The sequence below is a fragment of the Dunckerocampus dactyliophorus genome, chromosome 8 (assembly GCF_027744805.1).
Source record: "Dunckerocampus dactyliophorus isolate RoL2022-P2 chromosome 8, RoL_Ddac_1.1, whole genome shotgun sequence".
Lineage (NCBI taxonomy): Eukaryota > Metazoa > Chordata > Actinopteri > Syngnathiformes > Syngnathidae > Dunckerocampus > Dunckerocampus dactyliophorus.
The window spans coordinates 4,991,538-5,016,169 of NC_072826.1; the positions used below are offsets into that span (position 1 = coordinate 4,991,538).

The following is a 24,632-nucleotide window of genomic DNA, read 5'->3' on the forward strand; positions in this document are numbered from 1 at the left end:
ATGATGACTTTTGTTGATTTAGCAACATGTCTGTAGGTGAATGTGAATTTCTCTTGGAGATAAAGTATCTATCTATCTATCTATCTATCTATCTATCTATCTATCTATCTATCTATCTATCTGTACGTGTGTATGCTGCATGACTGGAGACTGGATGAGGTGATTGGGTTGCATCATGAGGAAGCAACCTCAAAGCTAAAAGTTACAGAGTAATTGTAAGTGAAAAACATGATTTACCATCTCCTGCGCGACAACTTCTGGTACCTCGTTCACCAGCTCAAAGGTGAACTCAATTGCTCCGGTGTCCTTGTACTTCCCCTTCAGCTTTTTAGGATCCTCCACCCACAGCTTTAAAGCAATGGAGGATTTCTTGCCGTCATCTTCTTCATTGAGCTCCACCCTCACGCCTGTGTCCTCTGCAAAGAAGGCATGGTTCAGGAGGTCCTTGATGGAGTACCTGCAGGAAAGCACCATAACAATAGCTCACGCACAGCACACAAACACCAAGTGCGTCACATCCAAATACTGGCGTTGACGTCACAACACATGAGCAGCAGCAACACAACAACACAGCTGAGGTGGAAGGTCGAACGCATGCAAGGGGCGTCGCCCGCTCACCTTTCCTCCCATCTGTGACAGATGCACTCTCCAATGATCTCCTTCACTTCCGGGTCACTTACTTTGCTGTAGCTGGCAGGTTTTACACCCTGGTGACAATAAAAAGCACATGACCGCAGCAGTCGTATCCAAAAACTCATCAGTCACAAATAGTTTTCGATGTTTGTGGTTAAAATACAAGAGTGTGGAACAGACAGACAATTAACTGAAAATGATTAACTAAAGTCACATTTTTATTTCGAGTCCAGTTTAATTACTACATTTTCTTCAAGACATCAAATGATTAAATCTAGGCAGGTTTTGCTTTTTATTTGCCTTTTTTATGACAGACATAGACTATTTGGCCTTTTTGTGACAGAAGCAAACAAACACTAATAAGTATAGTCAAGTTTTTATTAAAAACAGACTGTTGTGTTTTCATGCAAGACTATTTATTAGATATTTTTACATTTAATTTATTTATTTATTATACTTTGCTTTTTATTGTTTTTATGTGACAGAAGCAGACTCACATTTTAAAAAAGAATAAGTAAACCTTTTGAAAAGTCCCTTCTATTTTGCCATGGCTTTTTTTGTAACAGGAGGACAGTCAACTTTTTATTAAAAACAGACTGTAAAAAATTGGGGGGGGGGAGTCCTTTCATGCTAGCCTATTTATTATTTATTTTTACATGTAATTAATTTACTTATTATATTTTGCTTTTTGCCATGACATCTTATGGGGGGGAAAAATGGAGCTTGAACAGCATCTTGGGAACGGATTATGTCTGACCTTACATCTTCCAGCCTACTAATGTTGGAATAATAATGAATAAAAAGGTTTCAAAGACGCTTAAAAGAAGGACCGGGAGTGGAAACTCACGCTGGTGACTTTGCGGTAGATTTGAGCGGCGTTCTGACACTCGGAGTAGGGATATTCTGATGTCGCCATCTCCAGCATGCACATGCCGAAAGCGTAGACATCCACGGCCTCATCATAGTGCTCCTCGTACATCTCGGGTGCCATGAACTCTGGTGTACCTGGACCATTAAAACAAGGTGACACGTCAATAAGAGTCTCAGGTGGACTTAGTATACACAGATAATTCTTAAAAGTGCACTTTGTTTTGGCATGTTGCCCATCATCCACAATCCTTATGTGCAACATGAACACGTCTTCCTCTTTTCTGTGCATTCTAAAGATATAAAAACAGATAAAAAGAGGCAAGCAATTAACACACGTAATAGTATACACCTATTCCGCCTAAAAAGGCCGCTATGAAAACACCTCCAGAAATCTCCAACAAGGTTTTATGTAGTAACAGGTACATTCACGATAACATGTCCTGTAATACTTACAGTATTTTGCTCATTTGAAGCATTAGTGTAACTTCATTATGGGTGCATTGATTTCACATAGCAACATAGAAAAAAATGCTACACCTGGCGCTCACTTTTCCAAACTCAAAGCTAAAAACATAGCAGCAGCGGCAGCAGCTCCAACATGTAGCGTTACCTTTCGCTGGGGGCCCGAGTGTGTTGTGAAGCTAGTCGATAGCCCTAGTAGTTCACCGGTGTGGTGTGGCGAGGTGTCACTATGCCATTAACGTAGTTCTTGGGTGTAACAATGTTAATAACAATAATAATAAGCTGTAGCTTAGTTAATATGCAGATCACATTATGTAAGTGGAGCGTTGTTGGCACTTTTTGAAGGTTTCTTCTGAAGGCTTTATAGGCGGAATAGGTGCTTCCATTACGTGCATTCTTAGCTCTCACTTTTAATGTGCTTTTATATATTTAAAAAGCACAGAAAAGAGACATGTGTGTTCATGTCTCACATATGGATGATGGGCTAAATTCTTGGACTTTTCCTTTAAAGGCAAAATAGAGTTTCTAACAATAAAATGTGTCCCTGGAGCCTGTTTATGAGCACCAAACAAACACGAGGAAAATCAGTCATCTCCCTCACTTGCTCCACTTTTGAGAGGAGGTACTGACTTCCAATACACTATTGTGGGATGACTTATGTCAATTGTTACAAAACGGGTGTAATATGGGACCTTTAACTGTTAGAGTGCCACAAAGCAATGTTAAGTTGCTGCTAACCAATAACACTTTTAGCAAAGGAAGCCCTCTTCAGAGTTGCCAAGCCCAGGTCTCCTATCTTGACAGAGCCTGTAGGCCCCGTGATGAAGATGTTGTCACACTTGAGGTCTCTGTGGATGATTGGCGGCGTCCTGGTGTGCAGGAAGTGAAGGCCCTTCAAGATCTGTCTGCACCAGCTCCGAAGAACTTTAGGCTTCATCACCTTGAAGCGCTTCAAATAACTGAGGGAGACATTGAATTACGTGAAACCATCAGGGTACGAACATGATGCTAAGATGTGCTTTCACTCACGTTTTCAGGGTCCCTGAGGTCATGAGCTCTGTCACCAGAACAATGCACTTCTTGCCTTTTAAGGGTGACTCCCAGAAGTCATAAAATCTCACAATGTTGGGATGCTGAAGAGCTTTCAACATCTCCGCCTCCTCCTTGAACCGCTGCCTCTCCACTTTGGACAGTTTACGCTCCTTTGGAACATTCATGAAGAGAAATTAAGGCTTGTGTAGGACTACAGGCAGATGATTCATCCTTAAATGAAATAGATGCAAAACAGAGCTTGAGAATTGTCTGTTATGCTGCCAGTGAACACGTAGACCGGACTCACAGCGTACACACATTGAAGAGGTTGCACAAAAATACTGTTTCCCACACAGTCATCCCTCATTTATGGCGGTTAATTGGTTCCACACCCGACCGCGGTAAGTCAATTTCCACAATAGAGTATAGGATTCAATGTTAATAAATTGAATATTTTGGTAGTCAGAGCATAGAAAACCTATTTCTAACTTTCTAAATATGTTTTTTAACATTATTAGAGCCCTGTAGATATGAGATAACACCCCTACAGTCACCTTTACACTCATATTATTCTTTGTTTACGTCACATTGCAAATCGTATGCTGCAGGGACTCGAGACAAAAGTGACATAATGAGCGACACCGAAAGAGAGAGAGAGACTGACAAAGTGTGTGACAAAGTAATTATGAGGCAGTTCAATTGTGATGCTGAAGAAGACGACTTTAGTGGTTTTAGTTCCAAGAAAGCGGATGAGGACGGCGATGAGTGACTTTTCTGGTAGGCTACTGTTTAACTAGTCATATTACACGCACTGTTCTGCACTGTTTAACTAGCCATATTACACTCACTGTTCTGTTTATTTCATCAAAAGATTAAAAAATCTTTGTGTGTAACATCTTTCTGTGTACTAAATATCCCAAGTTACCACATGGACACCTGCGGCTTATCGACAGGTGCGGCTGTGTGACAGACGCATATGTACAAATCAAAATTACGGTACTTTTTTTGTGTGTTTGACAAAATGCAATTAATAAAAATTTTAAGAAAAATACACTTTTTTAATTTAAAACATAGTTAAAATGTGTAAAAAAAAAAAAGCCCTCGTGACAGCTCATTCGCTTATATTTTTAATATATCAAGTAATTCAATGAAATCTGTCTTTGTTTTGCTTTTTCTGTGATGGAAGCAGACTCGCATTGAAAACAGTAAGCGTCAACGTACGTACTTATTAGTATTAGTATGGCTATTAGTAATGTTAAAATGTTGTCAGGACAGTTACTCTCTGATATGTACTTTTTAAATACATATCAAAATACCTGTAGAGCAAACTGTATTTGCGGGTGCAGGCCTGAGTCGGTGTGTGTGTGTGTGTGTGTGTGTGTACTGGATCAATATTTTGGCCCCTGCCTTCCCTGAGCTGTTGCATAAATAGGAATACCGCTGACGGTCAACATTTGTTCCACCAACAAACATAAAATGACGCCTTGGTTTTTCTTAATTGCCCCACATTTTAGCTCCATGATGACGGTGCTTTCAAAGAAATGTGACACTCAATGATACCTGTATTGTGTGTGTATTGATTATTAATTAAAGCTGCAGGGGTGGGTGGGGATCAGATTACAATAGCCCATCATGACCCGGGCATTGTGCAACCTCATGCATCTTGGATTACGTCTGCTCTGCACCACTCGTGACACTTCTTAAATGCTTGTTCTTGATGAGCCTCTTTAGTATGAATTCCAGGGAATTTAGTAGGACTTCATCAACACGATGAGGTACTATAATTAGTAAGGAAATGTGTTTATTTGTGAATGAAGAATAATAACTATATAAATGATATACCATAAAACCTAATTGCAACAGTACCCCTCACATTTCAACAACCATTTTTATTAAAGGAACTCAACAAGCAGCCATTATTGTCAAAATAGCTGACAGCACGAGTAGCAAAATAACTGTGATAAATGCATACAGCCAAGGATGATGGTGGTGGCATCACTGTTTGGGGCGGCACAAGTGCTGCCACCTCTGGCGAGCTGTGGTTCATTGAGGGGAAACATGAATTCCAACATGTACTACATGTACATTCTGATCGTCTTGCCAGCTATTTTGACAATAATGGTCGTGTGTTGACTCATTTTCAGTGCACAGAAAATCTATATTGCTGTACACTGACTACTTTAAAGTATATGCAAGTTTTATTTCTATGGTATCTTCCCATGAATATAGATCACAAAATGGTTTCTGAACTGTAAGGAGTGTATTCATATTTGTGAGATGGTCATTAAAGGAAAAATTTACCTTTTTTTTTAAAATTTTGCCCATCATCCACAATCCTTATGTGAGACATGAACACACGTCTTTCCCTTTTCTGTGCGTTCTAAAGATATAAAAACAGGTAAAAAGAGGCAGCTAATTAATTGCACGTAATGGGACGCACCTATTCCGCCTAGAGAGGCCGCTATTAAAACACCTCCAAAAAGCTGCAACAAGGTTTTATGGTTTTATATCCACGCTGTGAAGAATAGGTGCGTCCCATCACGTCCATTCTTAGCTGCCCCTTTTTTCTTTCTTTAGAACGCATAAAAAGGAGAAAGACGTATGTTCGTGTCTCACATAAGGATTGTGGATGATGGGCAACACTGCAAAAAAAGTGCAATTTTGGTTTAAAAATATAACATTGGTATTTTGCTCTGATGCAGTTTTTGCCATGAATAGACAGTCTCAAGTGCCATGTACTGTATGCATTAATGCTATACGATGTAATGTCCTGAAGACCCCCACCCCACCCCCGCTGCGGAGGGCTGCATCAGCAGGATTTGCTCTCCGGATGCATCCATGTTGCAGCCCTTCAGGGGCACATAAACCCACGTTTAGTATTTAGCGCAGTCTGATCAAGCTCAACAAACAAGATGTTGCTATTCTGCTAAATCATGTTGCTTGGTTTGTTTCACTGAGTGTACTACAGACAGCTCGGCCATTCAGCAGCCCCTTCACACCCCATTCATGCGAGCCTCCGCTGCAGGTGGCGACAACTGCACCTTTTTCTGCTGTCTCACGCTGTGACTTATACAACAACGACACATGGACTGACTACACAGACGCAAGGCTGGCAAAGATGCTCCAAAGGGCAAGGCCTGCTCTCAAGGGGCGGGAGGGTTGAATCATCACTAAGAAGCTGCTAGGATAAATGCATTTAGTAAACACACATACACACTGCAGAGATCTGGACATGTACCCCTCCCTCCCCTTTGGCACCACACTTAATATGGAGATTTTTTTTTCTTGACAGATGGTAGGAAATACTTGGAAAGATTTAACACCCTTCAGGACAATCGTAAATCCTTTCAATAAAAGCTAGATTTGAATGCATTACTGCAACATAAAATATATCAAAGTCATATTTTGTGGCCACAACATTACATATACCTGCACATGTTCATGCAAAAGCTGTATTTCAACAACAACCAATACAAGTAAAATATTAGAAATGATCAATTATCGTCATTCAATTGTTGGTTTTTTTTTACATTTTAGCTGTTCTACAATAATTGGTATTATACAGTATGTTGCCGTATAGGGCCATACAAATTAAAAAACTAGTACTAAAACTAATCCTTCCTAAAACTAATACTAACGGAGGCTAAATTAGATAACTACAGTATGTATATGATATAATAATGCAGTTGTCCCACGCAGTTAATTGGTTCCAGACTATAGAGAAACGGTAAGTAACTATCCGCCAAGTAGGATTCAATAGTAATAGATGGAATATTTTAATAGTTATGGCATAGAAAACTTTATGCCATTTACAATCTTCTAAATATGGTTTTTAACATTATTAGAGCCTTTAAGACATGAAATAACACCTCTATAGTCATCTTTACATGATCCAATATAGGAATCAGAGAAAATAAGACATATTAGACATAAAAAAGATAACATAGACTCACATGTGCCTTGTTTTTTTCTGGACAGCGTACTTCCTGTTGTGTCATCAATGTCTTGAAACGGCGGCTTTCAATACAGCAGACGCAATCAGAGTAAGTAAGCCATTCAAGATGTCAATAAAACTCCTGCTCGTGTGTGTCAGTAAATGTGTTCCCTAGCATCACGTCTGGCCCTCGTCTCACCGAACACTCACACCTAGTGGCCAATACTGAATACTACATTCACAATTACAATGCTTCTTCTGCCTTGTAATTGTGTTTTAGTTCATTTCGTCATTTTCGTGCTTGCAAATGCTTCATTTAGGCCAAGAGTAAGTACAATTTGCTTAAATATGTATATTTTTCCACTAATAATAGGCCGTATTTAAATTAATTAATTTTTGAAAAAACGTGATAGAGCGTGGGAGTGATGTTCACACCACAATGTAGCGAGGAACGACTGTATAATATATAATCATGAATAAATAATTGTTAAATCTATGAATATATATATATATATATATATATATGTCTAATCAGCATCTTGATTATGAACTATGAAAGTTCACCAGCACGGCTTTGTGGACATTATTTAAGAGAGCTAGGCCTTTTGTGTACGTACAAAAAGTTGATTATCATGGTATGCTACTCTGAGATTCAAATGAATTGGAAGGTGTGAGCGGATCACAATGTAAGCGAGCGACCAAGTGAGTGACATCATCACGTTACTTCATCGCAGGCGCGACATGTGAACATTCTACAAGAATCCTTTCCTTCCTAGCAGCAAATCAATAAATTCACATTGCTGGTCAGTGCGAGCCTAAAAGTCACAATGTTATTACCATTAGGGAGAATTTATTGTAAATTACCAGCTCATAAAATGGAGCTAAGGTGCTGACTCAGTCTCGATTTTATGGCAGACTGCACCCGCCCCGCTGTAATATGTTCCCTGTAAAAACACTACATGTGACTTCATGAAGAAGATGCTCTCATATGTGTGTCAGAATTAAATGCGGGCCGATTGTTAAAGCTTGAGCAGTGAAAGGGAACCTGAGGTATCCTGGTGTGAATACATGGGCTAATCTGTACATCACATGGATGGCATTTAAAGTGATCATTAGATTATAGCGTATACAGATTAGTCATGTGCCAAATTGTTGCAGCGAGGAAGCAGCTATGATACTCAAGGCAAAATCCTGAATAATTCATGTGTAGTTTGTCTTTGGGGAATTGCTCATGCATGGATGCAACAGAAAAGGGATAAATATCCACCCTTGTTTTGGGCTGATGGCTTTCATTGTGGACACCACATCAATATCAGATAGTAGATATTAACCATTTCGAAATTAGATATTAATATAGTAGATCCCCACCTGTTTGCAGTAGGGCATCCACTCCATCACATATTTGTGGATTTCATTACTTTTTTTAATGGCAACCTCAATAAAAAATGATTTGATGGCACTATCCGCAGGGGGGAACAATGGCAGCAGCTATCAATCCAGCAGAGGGCACTGTCGCACAAGTCAAGCCACACAACATTTTCCAGCAGGAAGATGCTTTGACAAGACGTGATGCATGTTTTGTAAGTATGGTAATCCCTTGTTTATCACGGTTAATTGGTTCCACACCCAACCGTGATAAGTGAATTTCCTGGAAGCAGGATTCCTTATTTATAGATGGAATAGCTTCATAGTTAGAGCATAGAAAACTGCTTTACAACTTTTTAAATACACTTTCAAACATTATTAGAGCCCATTAGACATAAAATAGCAACTTTATTGTCACTTTTACACTCCTATTACCCAATATAGTAGACGTAATAAGAGAAAATAAGACATTTAAGACACAGAAAACCTGTTTACGACCTTCTAAATTATTAGAGCCCTCTAGATGAAATAACACCCCTCGTCACCTTTACACTCCTATTAGCCAATAGAGTAGACATAATAAAAGACACAATAAAAGAAAATAAGCCATGTAAGACATAAATAAGACTTGTGCTTGTGTCTGTTGCCGCTAATGTGTTCCGGGGCTAGGGGAGCTAAGTAGGGAGCGGACAGGAAGTTGTGTTGGGGGTTCAGATTTACAGGTTAGGTTGTGTTAGGGATGATTGTGCCTGTCATGCGATAATTCAAACCTGCAATAAAAGCCTGCTCACCCCACTATTGAAGAAGCTGTGCCTTACGGGCACATGACACCCACCTGGAGTTCGCACCACGCCACTTCCACCCAGGTGTCGGTGTCCAGACCTTTGTAGACGGTCTTGAAGGAGCCTCTCCCCAGCTCGATGTCAAACTTGAGGAAGCGCCCCCCAGGTGAGGTGGACACAGCCTTCATCCCTGGCTCCTCTTCGTTCTCATCACTTCCTGCTTTGCCAGTGACGTCACAGGACACGCCCTCTTCCTTGACCTCGCTTCGGCGGGTGTCACCTTTCTCCTCCTGGCGGGATCCCGCGCTCCCAGGGCCGCTGTCCGTGACTTCCCCCTCCGGCGTGGAGTTGTCCTGGAGGCGGCTCGCATGCAGAGCGCGAGTTCGAGTCCGGCCGACAATGGAGCGCAGGTCAATGTTGAGCGCCGGGGTGCTGTGCACACACTCCGCCGTGTCCACGGCATGCTCGTCGGAGTCTGACACCCACAAACTCCGCCGAATGAACCTCTGGCGGACCAGCCCACGGTAGTCCGCGGAGGGGTAGGCGCTGGGGTCGCTGGCCCCTCGCAGGGCTGTGCTCTGGATGTTGATATTGTCATCCGCTCCGTTCTCGTAGATGGGCCTGAAGGCATTAGCGTTGATGTCAGAGTCCAAATCCGGTGCTGAGCAAAACGACGATCCAAGGAGTGGCGGAGCTTTGCTCGAATCCTCCGCCGCTTCCATCCCGGGTGCTCGTGTTAGTCGCTCGCCTTGAGAGCCGACATCGTGTGCGGGGGATGAGCAGCAGTCCTCCCGGGGAGAGTCGGCTGGCTTACCTGCAGCACTTTGCATGCAGTGACGCACTTCGGCAGCTCCCAATAGTCGGCCTTGGGGGTGTTTAGGATCCACAGCATCTCCTCCACAAATTGTTCGTGCAACTTCACCTCAGCGTGCACGTTGCTGCTGCAATGATACATTCAAGTGAGGCGTGTTGTCGCCATTGCACCTGCAATAAAGACAAACATGGTGTGCATACACGCATCACAGGAGCCAGCAAGTGCGCAGATATCATTAACAGTGACCCACCCGCAGATGCAAAAACAGGCGGCATCAGGGTGCTAAGAATTCCCTCCTGCACCCACTTTTCTCCCAGCAGTGACATCCTGGATCGCAGTGCAGGAGGAGGAGGAGAGGATAAGCTTATCAGATTATGCTCACTGCGGCACACTTCCACTTGCACGCCCCCTCCCCACCAAGCAAACGCTGCTCGGGACAGCCTGGGTGGTGTCTTCCCTTGATACGGGAAGGGATGGGTCTGTCGATACAGACAATTGTATCAGTATCGCATCGATACTAGCGGGATGAAGTTTATTTCCCACAAATATCTGTGTGCGTTTTCATGTTGTCCTGTTGCCTGTATAGTATATTGTTATAGTCTTTACATACTCAGGGAAGAACTCAGGGCTTTGGGGCCATGTTGCTTAGATTCATTGGGTAATCGCTTAGGCCAGGGGTGCCCAAACTTTTTCCACCAAGGGCCGCATGCTGAAAAATCAAAGGATGAGGGGGCCACCTTAAAAACATGTATAATAGTCATATTAAAAGTAATATTATTTATTTATGTTAGAAAATTTGTATTCATAATACTTTAATATTAAAATTCATCCATCCATCTTCTATGCCGCTTATCCTCACGAGGGTTGCGGGTATGCTGGAGCCTATCACAACTGACTTCGGGCAAGAGGCGGGGTACATCCTGAACTGGTCGCCAGCCAATCGCAGGGCACATATAGACAAACAATCTTTCCTATGGACAATTTGAAGTCGCCAATTAACCTAACATGCATGGTTTTGGAATGTGGGAGGAAAATGGCGTACCCGGAGAAAACCCACGCACGCAGGGGAGAACATGCAAACTCCACACAGAGATGCCCAACAGAGATTCGAACCTTCCCGATCTCCTGACTGTGTGGCCAACATGCTAACCACGAGGCCACCATGGGGCCCCTAATATTAAAATATTGAATAATGTTGTAATTATTTAACAAATATTTCAGCTTTCTACTCGTATACCTTATATCTCGTATGTTTATTCTCATAATATTTTGACTTTATTATTGTAAAATTACAGTATAACTTTTACCCAAACTAATGTTCCTAAAATTGTAACTTATTCTTTGTTTTGTTTGTTTCTGATAACATTGGAACTTTAAATTAGCATATTTTAATCTTTAAAGTTTCAACTTTATACTATTTTTATCTTAATATTATGATTGTATTCTCCTAATATTTGGTCTTTGTATCTTGTATCTTGTAAAAATTACAGTTTTTTCCCCATTTTTGCTGGGGTTTTTTTTCTATTTTTTTGTGTAATTGTATTTTAAAATGTTCTAAGGTCCGATAAAAATAAAAAACAGCCCTGGACACCCCTGCGTTAGGCCCGTAAGGGGCCAAATCAATATGAAACAAACAGGCTGTTAGTGGTCTGGTCTGCAGCAGATCAGAAAAGAGGCAAAAATGTGCATCGCTGTTCTCCAAAGTCAAAAGTTGATGTATGTGATTATCTTGTTTTGCCTAAAAGAGTGTTTTTTTACATTTTGAAATAAAAACAATTACTTGAATACCAAAGAAGTAAATGCAACACACCCCATCCAGGTTGTAAGCAGTGCCCTGAAGATGCTGTATTGCTGGACTGTCAGCCCTCAAGTTGGGAGCATGTCTGGTAAAGCCGGCCCCACCCCCACTCTCCGTGTCTCAATGGCGCATCATGGAAAACGTGATGGAAAGTGAATGGCAAGATTTACGCGCGGCATCTCCCCAACACACACACACACACACACACACACACACACACACACACACACACACACACACACACAAAGTGACACATTAGACCACAATGTTGACTATGAGGCATAATAATAATAACAGCATCTCTAAAGCTTCCACTTTAGTGGTCATCCATCACCATGGAAACCACTGGAATCACTGTGTGGGTGGCAACCTCTAAAACCAGCAATGTGTCAGTAAAAGTGCTCATCCCGTTCTCTGGGGCACACAAACACCGACTGGTATCCTTTCTTACCTTTCAATGCAAACTTAGTATTCGGCACAACGTGTGTAATATCAAATAACATATCGCGTATTTATTTTGTCTTTTCAATTGTTTTCATTTATGAATCTGTAGCAAGACTTGGTGGTATTGTCTTAAACCTTAAGCCGGGGGTGTCCAAACGTTTTCCATCGAGGGCCAAAAACAATCAAAGGAAGTGAGCGGCTGAAATGAGTTTTCTCCGTAGGGTGGCTGGGGTCTCCCTTAGCCATAAGGTGAGAAGCGCTGTCATCCGGGAGAAACTCGGAGTATAAGTGCTGCTCCTCCGCATTGAGAGGCGCAAAGATGAGGTGGCTCGGGCATCTGGTCAAGATGGAGGCCTCGGGGAAGACCCAGGACACGTAGGAGAGACGATATCTCTCAACTGGCCTGGGAACGCTTCGGGATCTGCCAGGAGGAGCTGGACGAAGTAGCCAGGAAGAGAGAGGTCTGGGTTTCCCCGCGACCCCACGTCGGATAAGCGGTAGTAGATGGATGGATGGCTAAAAAATGTTTATCTATATTTCCAGACAACACTATGTGTTATCATCAGTTATTAGTATCAACATTTTTAGATTTTTCTCTGTCATCAGTTATTAGTATCAACATTTTTAGATTTTTCTCTGCACATTGTGCCTTTTTACTCTATCTTTCCCGGATTTGCTGTTTCTTATCATTTCTCCAACGTGACATGGTCCAATAAAAAAGCCACATCAAAATGAAAAGCCCCCAGGCCATACTTTTTACACCCCTGCCTTAAGAGATCATTTGGTGCCATTCAGTTTTTTATTTTCAAAACATTTTGGCTGTGTCGAATGAATATATGTGAAATTTGCCAGAGGACATACAGTACAGTGTAGGCCTACTCATTTGAAAGACTTTCAAGACTGGCCATATCTGTTCCTTCGAGGAAAACTGCACTTTTTGGGGGGATTTTTGCCCATCATCCACAATCCTTATGTGAGACATGAACATGCATGTCTTTCTCTTTTCTGTGTGTTTAAAGATATAAAAACAGGTAAAAAGAGGCAGGTAATTAATGCACGTAATGGGACACACGTATCCTGCCTAGAAAGGCCGCTATTAAAACACCTCCAAAAAGCTCCAACAAGGTTTTATATCCATGCTGTGAGCATGTAGTAAGAGTCACATTCATGATTGCATGTAATACTTACAGTATTTTGGGAACTTCCTTCCTGGGTGCATTGATTTCACATAGCAACATAGAAAGGAACGCTACACTTAGCGTTAACTTTTCCAAACTCAAAAACAAAAACACAGCAGCATTGGCGGCAGCCCCAATATGTAGCGTTACCTTTCACTAGTGGCCTGAGGCATTGTGAGCAAGTGGGTGATGAAAGCTAGTCGCTAGCCGGCTGGTAGTTAGAAGGTGTGGTGTGGCGAGGTGGCCATTAATGTAGTTCTTGGGCATAACAATGTTAATAACGATAATAACAACAATGTCACTGTAGTTTAGTTAATTTGATTAAAAGATCTATCCTGGCCTTCAAAAGGTTAAAACCACAAAAATATAGTTAACAATTGATGTGTGAGTGAAGTTTAAGAGGCTCTTAAGGATTTAAACTTTAGACTCTTCCTGCAAACAACGACAACACATTCAAATATTTGACAGCGTCTGCAAGATTTTAGCAGCCAGGTTGCAATACCGCCTATAAACGCAGGGTGGCAGTAAAGTGTTGGTGTTAGAAAATAACTTCTTCTCTTCTGCTAATGACAATTCTCATTTATTTTAAAAAGAACTTGTCTGACAAAAACGAGACGATGGAACAAACTCAACTGTCTCAACAATTAGTTGTACTTGTTCTTACCTCAGCTTTCCAGCCTCAATGTTGTTGGTGAAGGGGCGGGAGTGCTAGCTTGGTTCCCCCCTGTTGTCGTCACGGCAGGGGTAGTTCAGTGGACCGTGCCCCCCGACACACACACGCACACACACTCGACGACCACCGAGACAGCAACACCATTCCTCCTGTAAGACACTTCCAACAATCAGAGATGGCGATGGACAGCTTAGAAATGAACGGCGATGCTGATCGGAACGGGGAGACGGAGGTAAGGCGGCACCGGCGTCCTTTAGACGGCAGTATGGTGAGGTAGAAGCCCGCTATACTTAAGCCGCTATATGGATAACCAACCAGGAAATGACACACTATACTGTTATTAGTCGTTGTTTTTAAATCTACACACACACACACACACATACACACATACACACATATATATATATATATATATATATATATATATATATATATATATATATACACACACACACACACACACTTCACTCAACCTTGCAGTTTCATTTGTACAACTACCGTACGGCACTAAGCAGTGCTCAGCAACTGGCGGCCGCGGCCCCAGATTTCTTAAAATTCATGTTATATAGAGGGTCTTTCACTTACTTTTTTTTTTTTTTTTACTTAGGTGTTACAGTAGGTGTTGTCACATACCTGCCAATATTTGCATATGAAAATAAGGGACATTTTTCAAAAATAAGACCTGATTCTGACCTCTTCTGGTGCAACTGTGTTATTTCACTGGTTACAGTGTTTTTATTTTGAAGGCCTGACTTTAGCAAATACAGGAAGTGTTACACCAATATTACCAAGCGTTGTTGATATGATTTTTGTTTTTCACAAAAGTTAAAATATGGGAAACTATGAAAAATGAAAATGGGAGGGTTGGTTGTTAGAGGATCTTTGACTCGTAGGGGCGCCACAAGATCTCGGGGGATTAAAACGTGACAAGATTTCTTGTTCAGAAATAGTAATAGTCTTGTGGGCACTAGGCCCGGGATGATAATAAATAAATTAATCAATCACACAATAAATGAAAATGAAGTGGATATAACCAATATATTGCCAAGTGCATGCAAATAGGTCTCTCGCCTGCAAATAGGCAGGAAGAGGACAGGATATGTGACTAGCATGTTTGTACAGTCGGTCCTTTAAAACGGCACTGTTTCTGTCATATAGACGATCTTTGATTTGCGTAAACACATTGCTTCAGTTTCTGCTTATTTATGATTATAGATAAAAATGTAAGACATGATAGAGCCTTGTATTGATTGACATTATATAGAAAATAAGAATAATAGTGAAGGAAGATGAGTGAATGGTCTCTTGTCAACAACACACGTGCATGAGCCTTTCATTAAAAGGTTTTTATCTGTGTTCCGTTGCATCAGGAGGCAGTGAACGCCACATCAGTCGCTCCTATCACTTGTGAAATGATTCAAGGCGAAGTCATGGATAGAAAGGTACTGAGATGCCGCAGTGATGTCATAATGATGTCATTTGTTTGCTGGGAAATGATAACGCTTACCAAGCATCCAATCAGATCTTTTAATAATCATTTCTAATAGTAATCTATTATAAAGCTCTGTTACATGTGCAGGCCATGTTTTCGGTGTCATTTGAACTATTTTACAAGTGTAAAAGGAAGTCAAACGCTGTGTAATAAAACAACTCACCCTTTAAGGACATTAGATGGACGTCCCTTCTTCAGGGAAGTACAAGAAAGACGCTGCTGACAGTGGTGTTTATTTCATGCATCTCCATCGTCAGCATCCTGAACTGCAATACAAGTGGAAAAAGAAGTTCAAAGTATAGTTTCGAAAGACAACAAATTCAGTACTTACCATTTTTAATGATGATACATGACGTACAGTACGTAGTTTCATTCATGAGTGGTGAGTACCTGTACATTTCATCTTTTAAAATGCCTTAAATAAGCGTGAGGCATTTTGAAGAATAGGCTCATCCCGATACCAGAATTTCGATAATACCTGTGAATTTCCACAATTTTCGATACTTATTCGATGCCACGATAAAAATACAAACAGAACCCATGTACTTTTAAATTCACTACTTTACTTTTTTTGGAATCCTGATGTGAGACACGAACACGCGTCTTTCGCTTTTCTGTGCTTTCTTGAAAACGTACAAGTTCGTTTTCCTCGAGAAGAGATCAGAAAGAAAGAAATTGTCTGGAAGATGTCACAAAGTACAGTGGCAGACCCCGTCTCATCAAGCAGGAAGGTCTCGAACTGGGAAGTGCCTACCTTGATACGCTATTCTTGGGTCCCGCCCACACAGGGTCGTTACCCTTTCCTGAGTGTATCGGTGTGTGTGACCATGTATCTGCATCTAACTGGCTACAGGTTGTATCAATCAAGGGTGTGGGTGCGTGTGATCTACGTGTGCAAGCAGCAGCAAGCGTGATAGGGTGGCCAGGCAACCTGTCTGTGCAAAATTCAAGTAACAGTACATCCATTGTTAAATTGTACAGTACTTCAATTGTCTCATTCTAGTCAACTCTAACATTCTAAAGATATAAAAACAGCTAAAAAGAGGCAGCTAAGAATGCACGTAATGGGATGCACCTAGAACTACGTTAATGGTTGCCACACCACACCGGCTAGCTATTAGCCGGCTAGCAACTAGCTTCACCTTACATTTGCTCACAATGTGCCAGGCCACTAGCGAAAGGTAACGCTACATATTGCAACTGCTGCCGCTGCTGCTGTGTTTTGTTTTTGAGTTTGGAAAAGTTAACAGTAGGAAACCAATGCAACCAGGAAGGAAGTTCCCAAAATACTGTAAGTGTTACATGTTATCATGAATGTACCTGTTACTACATGGCCACAGCATGGATATAAAACCATAACAACTTTGTTGTAGCTTTTTGGAGGTGTTTTAATAGCGGCCTTTTCAGGCAGAAGAGGTGAGTCCCATTACATGCGTTAATTAGCTGCCTCTACTTACCTGTTTTTGTATCTTTAGAACGCACAGAAAAAAGGTGTTCATGTCTCACATAAGGATTGTGGATAATTATTTTGCCGACATCTAGTGGTTGCAATATCATTAGTTTGTGACACAAATATGATTCAATGCATTTTGGACACTTTTTTTATGCTTCTGTGTCTGTAAGTAATGTGCAACTCTAATGATCTGATAGCTGTGTGGATTGAGAAATGTGGTATTTTAGACAGTAGTGTTGTTTCATTAGGGTGCTAATTATGTCTAGCATGGTGATTGTAGCTGCTGTGTCACCCACTGACTAACTAAATATGCACGTATGATTTTCAGCCAAGAGGAGAAGAATGCAGATTACCCTATACACAAACCTGAGGTTAACAGAAAAGTTCCTAAAGTGCCCCGCTGGGGTCAGAGCCACTGAAATGAGCAGAATAGATCACTTTTGAACTAGAAGAATAGTTATCTAGCAAGCATTCATTCCCATGTCAGATACAAGATGGAAGAACAATGCAGGCATAGAAATTCAAATGCACTTTTATGGAGGTGCAGTCCCTCACAGTGTCTCGCTACAGGTTTTACAGGCCCCCTTTTTTCCCCAAAAGACTTCCCCTGGCACTTGGCGCACAAGGAAAGCAAGTGAAAGAGAAGCAGAAAGGACAATGAAGGACGTGTGTTGATTGTGGCACACGAGGCGTGCATGCAGAGTCAACTGGATAATGCGCTGAGACACAAGCGCAGCGCTGCAGATGCTTGTCATATTGCCAGTGATGGCTTCCTTTTTACGTAATGTACAAAACAAGGAAGGCTGTGCACAGCTACTTCCTGGATGGGCCGCCCAGCCCATTGGAATGATGGCACACAGCTTGCGCTCAGCTTGGCTGGATAACGCAGCACACGGAGCCATTTGAGTTGCCGTGTTGTAAAGTGTCCGTTTTAGAGCTTTGGCAGATGTCCACTGTCTCTGGGCGGACCGGAGGCCGCTTTTGTATGAAATAGAACTCCTTGGCTCTAAAAACAGGAAGTGACTGGAGAAAATTGTTTGACCTTTCTAATGAATGTAACACGGTGACCTTTTGGGTCATTATGAGAGTGTTGTAAGGTTTTACGTTGAGTCGCTGAACACTTTCAGTTCCTTCCAGGGTTTTCCCACAGGGCAGCGAAAAAACACAAAGATAACTGGAGTTGTGCAATTCCACCCAAAACCACCCTCGTAGTCTTTGGGAAACCTCACTCGTTGAACCAAAAAAAGAGCTTTTAAATGAGGATGGTCGTAATAGGCCTTTGGAATTCTTGATTACCCTAACTGCTCCTCCAGTTAACCACAGAGTCTCCTGTAGTTGCCGGCTACTATTTTTAAAGAGTATGATTGCTTTATGAATGGGAGAACTTCTCAGAATGTTGCCTAGTTCAATACCAGCGTTGTTTTGAGCAGAATAATACCGTAGCAGAGCATCTCACTGAAAGCTGTTTGTAGTATTTTAGTGTCCTTAAGACCATTTGGACTATTTTCTACTCACGGCGTGTCCAGAGTAGAGGGAAAGTATTTCATTTCCCCTCTAGGGCACTAATAAAATGATTTCTTCCTCTAAAGCTGACTACGTGTGCCAATAAAGATAGATGCTGATGGTCGTTTGGAGATTTCATCATGCCATCAATTCCCCCACAAGGGAATACAAGCATACAGCATTGATGAGTCAGTATTTAGCGTTGGTGGGGAAACACCGTGTTGACTTCTGCTACTGATCATTTTTTTCGTTGTGAACCGCTTCACTGAAAGTGGAAGTTACTGGAGCTGGAAAGTACAGTGGAACTTCTCTTCTTTGCAGCGTCACCTCCCGTTTATTCCAAATCTTCCACAGGAAGTAATAGAAATCATCTGTTCCGGAGTCACACTGGCACCGTCATGAAAGCGTACAGGCGATGTGTTACGTAGCATTTTAACACGCGGCTGTCTGTCATTAGAGTGTAAAAAGAAGTTAACTGACGCAACGATACAATAATAACAGAAAATAATACAAGAATAATAGTAGACAGCCGTGACCTGCGGCATTGCATCGGGGAGAGGAAACTGTTGATGGCAAGTCAGCTTCACAGATTGCAGTTTTGAACACTTTTAAATGTCATTCAAGTGTAACAAAAAGTTCACCGGCATAACAACAATAAAACTTGAGAATAATAATGCTCACCCATGACCTATGGCAGTTTATGGGGTACTAAAGACTGCTGACCTGTCAGTGTCCCGCATGGCTGTGTTTAAGACTTTTAACCGTCATTCAAGTGTAAAAAGAAGTTTGTGAAAAGAGTAATACACACCCATGGCCCTTGGGATTGTATTAGGGTCGTAAAGACTGTTGATGGCCTTTCGGTGGCTGTTTATAAGACGTTTAACTGTCATTCAAGTGTAAAAAGTAGTTAACTGGCACAACAACACAAGAATAAAACTTGAGAATAGTAACACTCACCTATGACCTGTGGCAGTGTGTAGGGTAGTGAAGACTGGACGGCAAGTAAGCGTCACCAGTTGCTGTTTTGAACACTCGTAACTGTCATTCAAGTGTAAAAAGAAGTTAACCGATGCAACAATGCAATTAACACAACAATAAAACTTGAGAATAGAAATACACACCCATGACCCGCGGCATCGTATAGGGTAGTAAAGACTGTTGATTAGCTGTCATTGTCCCGCACAGCTGTTTTTAAGACTTTTAACTGTCATTCGAGGGTAAATAAACGTTAACTGGCACAACAATACAACTAAAACAAGAATAAAACTTGAGAGAAGTCATGCTAACCTGCAGTACGACCTGTGGCGGTGTGTAGGGTAGTGAAAACTGTTGATGGCGAGTAAGCCTCACGCATCACTGTTTTGAACACTCTTAACTGCCATTCAAGTGTAAAAAGAAGCTAGCAGACACAACAATACAAATAACACAACGATACACCTTAGGAATAATAATAGTCACATGACTTGTGGCATTGTTTAGGATAGCGGGGACCATCGATGGCAAGTAATCCTCGCCGATCGCTGTTTTTGACACTTTTAACTGTCATTCAAGTGTAAAAAGATGTTAGCAGACAACAATAAAAATAATCCAACAAATAGTAATGACCTGTGGCAGTGTATAGGGTAGTAAAGACTGTTGATGGCCTGCCAATTCTTGTTTTTAAGACTTTTGACTACCATGGCTAAAGCAGCGTATAGCCAGGACCAGGACACAGCAGCACAATAACATTTCCAGTGCCGTGGTTATCGTCACCCCTTTCCTCTTTGCCTTTTGTGTGGGCAGCACGAAAAAGCCAAAGAAAAAGCAAAACCCACTTGTTGAGTTCATCCATTTGTACGCTGGCGGCGGTTTGTGTCACTGTACTGATTTCGTGCCTCCAGTGAAGGGTTGGTTTTGTGTTGCAGGTTCCACTAAGCGGCCCCAGGAGGCGGCAAACCAGACCCTTAAACATGAACCACTACGCCAACAAGAAGAGCATGGCAGAGAGCATGCTGGACGTGGCTCTGCTGATGGCCAACGCCTCGCAGCTGAAGGCCGTGCTGGAGGAAGGCCCCGCCTTCTCCTTCTACGTGCCGCTCATCGTCCTCATCAGCGTCTCCCTCATCCTGCAAATCATTGTGGGAATTATGCTCATTTTCATTGGTAGGATTTCATTTTTTTTTTTTACAAACATAACCTGACTCGCCGAATGGCTTCCTTCTTTCCCTGAGAAAGAAGAAATAGAAAATGATGAGTGCTGTTTGTGTCACTTTCCTTATGGGACAATCACATCGACATACGCTTCACATCAAAATGAAAAATGTCAGGTATGTACATTTTACACTTTTGGGTTCAAGGAGGTTCTGAGTAGAGCTTCAAAATGCAAAAAGAAGAAATGCGAGTGAGAAAAAAATATATATTGCAAAGAAGCATGAAAGTGAAATAGGCTGTTCATCAGCTGATCAAAGACATGTCATGTTTGTTCTTAAAAGTTCTCTGGCAGATGGCGTCTGATGGTTATTGGACTGCACTCAGCGCCAGTAACAACCTTCATTTGGGCTGAGGATGGTCCTGTGTCTTCACGGACAGCTAATGGGGTCCTCCAGCAAATGTTTTACCACTTAGGCCTGTCACAATAACAAATTTTCTTGCTCGATAATTGTGCTAAAATTTATCAACGATAATTGAATATTTTGACCTCTTTTTTTTAACCCTATTATCATTTGGCTGCGATTGGCTGGCAACCAGTCCACGGTGTGCAGGGTGTGCAGAGTTAACCCTCGAGTCATCCAGCCTGTGTACCACAGCGAGACTAACAGATGGAGCAGACGTGAATGTCAGTTTATCGAGGGCTCATAATTATCGACCTGTTTTTTTTTTTTAAGGGTTCGATAAATCGACATATCCATCATCACTTGACTTTTTTGTTCCATGAGCCTTGGGATGTTTGAAGAAGTGTGAAATGACTGTCTTACTGCGTCCAACCTCAGCAGCAATGGTGCGCTAGGAGAGGCCTTGCTTATGCAGCTCAGAAAATTTCACCGCGTTCAAAGAGAGAAAGCTTTTTTGCCTTTGCCATCGAGAGATCATGACAGTGTGAATGCCTGACACTAAATCACATTCAATCCACATTTTTGCCAACATTTTTCCTTTTAAAGGCTGTGCTCTTAAACGTTTGATCAGCTGATGAACAGCCTATTTCACTTTAATGCTTCTTTGCTATAAATTATTTTTGCATTTTGAAGCTCTGCTTAGAACTTCCTTAAGATCCAACAGTGCAAAATGTACATTCGTCACATTTTTCAACTGCTCTTAACATTTTGATGAGAAGTGTGCTTAATGTTGTGGCCGGTGTCTTTGCTTAAGAGGGGCCCCTCAGTGCAGTGTTTAAATGTTGCAGCCTGTCAAATGGTGTCCTTATCTTATCCTAACAGAGTCTATAGTGTTCTGGAAGGCTGCTAAATTTAGAGAAAGGAAGAGCGTGTCAGTCATCTGAAACGGCTCATAAAATAAGAGCCATCCATGTATTAAAAGAAAAACATAAAAAATGATCCTTCTGAGGATAGCAAGTGCCCTAGTTAATAGCACAGCCTCTGGAATAATCGATAATCCGCTCTCTACTGCCCCCGTGTGGACGCTGAGGATAAGGGGATACCGTAACCCCTCACTACTTGGCGCTGTGAAAATACTGTATATTAATAAATTGTGGTAATTCTTATGTATACGGCCTATTATTATTTAAAAAATGCATATTTAAGCAAATTTTATATAATTTATTTTGCCTAAATGAAGTAAAATACAAATATAAGGTATTTAGAAGGTCCATTCAAAGAGGTTGGTAGGTGGCAGTAATGTTACTGTAATGTTGGGTGAGACACACAAGCACCAGACTTGATGGCTTTTATTGCAGGCACAATAATCCCTAACACCGCCACTGTCGCACCTGTAACACATGACAAAGATAAAACTCAACTCTGATGCCGAAGGCCACTTCCTGTCTGTCCCCCAACTCAGCTCCCCTCGCACCGGAACACATTTACTGCAATTATTTACTCTTATTATGTCTTCTATTTTAGGTAATAGGAGTTTATATGAGTCTATGTTATCTTATTTATGTCTAATATGTCTTATTTTCTCTAATTATGTCTGCTGTCTATTGGGTAATAGGATTGTAAGGGTGACTATAGGGGTGTTATTTCATGTCTAGAGGGCTCTAATAGTGTTAAACAACATATTTAGAAGGTGGCACACAGGTTTTCTAACTATGAAAATATTCAATTTATAAATAAGGAATCCTATATCGCTGAAATTCACTTATCATGGACGGGTCTGGAGCCAATTAACTGCCATAAACGAGGGGATTACTGTACTGCAAATGTTGGTGTCTGTCCCATACCAAGTAAACAGCGGGCCAGTATTGCCAATTCCAATGTGGAAAAGAAAGAAAAAAAGAGAAGCGCACTTGGTATGGTTAGTATGGACGTTTAGATGGCTCCGCCTCCTGCTAGTGAACACCCAGTGATGCTGTTTTACGCCCATCGTGTCTTGCAGTCAAGTGGAACCTGAACGACGAACGCATGCACTACAAGCTGAACATCATGGAGAACGTCGCAACGGCCTTCGTGTTCATCATTGTGGTGGTCAACGTCTTCATCACGGCCTTCGGCGTGCAGCGGCCCAACACCAGCCAGTGACCTCCACCACCGACCTCTACTCGTCGGGATTGTTGGCGTCACGGGCGGGATGTTTACTCTGCCTGCAAACAAACTGACAAATGCACCCGCAGGTGCGCTTGTTCTGGAATTTGACCTTGCGGGCTCGAGGAGTGCAAACGAGGATCAAATGACTCGGACAAGATCTCCTTTCTCCTCCAACGGTGTTCCGTGTTGTTTTGTTTCTCTTTTGCTGAAGTTGAACCATTCTCAGGTCACTGTGACACACCAACTGCCTTCTTTATAGCACACATCTGTTGTCTTTGCATAACATCTTCAATTTGGATGTCAGGGGTCTCCAAAGTGCAGCCCAGGGACGACTTCTAGCCGACAGCTTGTTTTTTTATTGGCCCGCAGCATATTCAAAACGCAGTGGAACCCACTTATGTCCATAACCTATATAAGCCCCTTTCCACCATGTTATTATTGCTAAAAAGTGCCGCTTAAGTCGATGTCGACATACATGGTTGACCACTTTTGACGACGTAAAATGTGAGACCCAAATGGGACGATGAAAAATTTGTAGCATTAACTTCAGCAGAAAACATCACTACTGTCTTGTTACATGCACAGTGACTTTTCTGTTAGCTTCAAAATAATAGCATGGCAGTATTAACTCGTGTTCTACCTCAGCAACTAACAAAATGCACCCGTTTACTTTTTTTTCTTTAGATTGCACATACAGTGTATATGAAAGCTTAGTCATTGTAGCATCTTCGTTAGATAAGAGTATAAAATATGATATGATGATGACAAATATGGTGTAAAAACATAAGAATCAACATAACAGTCGGCACAAATGGAGAAAAACCACATCCAAAAAATACTTTATTGTGCAAGGAATGGCTACTTTTGGTTTCGGGTTCGTGGACAACCACTTATGTTGACATGAGACAGCGTGTCCGAGGGGCGTGTGTTCCACTGTATACAGTTAAACAAGAAATCTTTAAAAAATAAATAAATAAATAAAAAGCAAGAGTAGGGAAAAAAATGCAAAAAGTTGGAATGTAAGGAGAAAAAGTTTAAATGTTAATTTTTTTGAAATATAGACAGTATTTATCTTCATAGCATACAGTATCTACATGGGTTGGTTTTAGCTGAATATTTTTTTGCTAAAAGTTTAAAATATTCAATACAAAAATAATCATACATGTAAAAATTAAATATCAAAATGGCCCTAAATCTGATTTTTCAGTATGTGTTTTCGGTGTAAAAGTATGGAGAAATGTAGCACTTGTCCCTTAACAGGACCTCGTGGCTTTTTTATTGATAAAAACAACCTTCCTCTAGAATATTGTAAAGGATCTACCAAGACGGAGCTACATTATTTTTTCCCTGCTATGCAACCACTACTGTATATTTTATTTAGTTAAAGCCTTAATGTGTCTTCCATTCAATTACTTGGATTATGTACTTACCTTTTTTATAGCATTTTTAAGAATTTTTACTATATGATGTATGACACACTCTGACAACTGTTTAAAATTAAAAGTATGATGAAAACATGA

The 24,632-nt window shown here is 41.3% G+C and overlaps 2 protein-coding genes across 7 annotated transcripts in view; one reads left to right on the forward strand and one right to left on the reverse strand.

Annotated features, from left to right (window-relative positions):
• Positions 1-15,743, reverse strand: part of wnk2 (WNK lysine deficient protein kinase 2) — a 40,917-nt gene extending 25,174 nt beyond the window's left edge. For 4 of the 5 annotated variants that reach the window (XM_054783536.1, XM_054783539.1, XM_054783537.1 and 1 more), the window contains exons 1-9: positions 15,641-15,743; positions 13,977-14,134; positions 10,143-10,371; positions 9,132-10,062; positions 2,995-3,167; positions 2,704-2,924; positions 1,481-1,638; positions 619-707; positions 238-457 (exon numbers count right to left, since the gene is read on the reverse strand). In XM_054783536.1, the coding sequence (XP_054639511.1) occupies positions 238-457; positions 619-707; positions 1,481-1,638; positions 2,704-2,924; positions 2,995-3,167; positions 9,132-9,908 (1,638 nt within the window). In that variant the 5' untranslated portion in view covers positions 9,909-10,062; positions 10,143-10,371; positions 13,977-14,134; positions 15,641-15,743. The remainder of the gene's footprint in view (positions 1-237; positions 458-618; positions 708-1,480; positions 1,639-2,703; positions 2,925-2,994; positions 3,168-9,131; positions 10,063-10,142; positions 10,372-13,976; positions 14,135-15,640) is intronic. The other variant, XM_054783540.1, reaches the window with a different exon arrangement.
• ninj1 (ninjurin 1) lies at positions 14,051-24,632 on the forward strand. Of its 2 annotated transcripts, XM_054783543.1 has the most exons (4): positions 14,090-14,217; positions 15,356-15,427; positions 20,338-20,575; positions 22,964-24,632. In XM_054783543.1, exons 1-4 carry the CDS (start codon positions 14,161-14,163, stop codon positions 23,104-23,106), a joined length of 510 nt encoding a protein of 169 aa, XP_054639518.1. In that variant the 5' UTR covers positions 14,090-14,160; the 3' UTR covers positions 23,107-24,632. The 2 variants fall into 2 exon arrangements, with proteins under 2 accessions (XP_054639519.1, XP_054639518.1); XM_054783544.1 differs by lacking the exon at positions 15,356-15,427 and having other exon boundaries at positions 14,051-14,217.

Excerpts from the sequence above, each read along its gene's own strand:
- ninj1 (XM_054783543.1), top strand. The coding sequence starts at position 14,161 with ATGGCGATGGACAGCTTAGAAATGAACGGCGATGCTGATCGGAACGGG. Across the intron at positions 15,428-20,337 it reads GCGAAGTCATGGATAGAAAG|GTTCCACTAAGCGGCCCCAG; the intron begins GTACTGAGATGC and ends TTTGTGTTGCAG. Across the intron at positions 20,576-22,963 it reads AATTATGCTCATTTTCATTG|TCAAGTGGAACCTGAACGAC; the intron begins GTAGGATTTCAT and ends CGTGTCTTGCAG.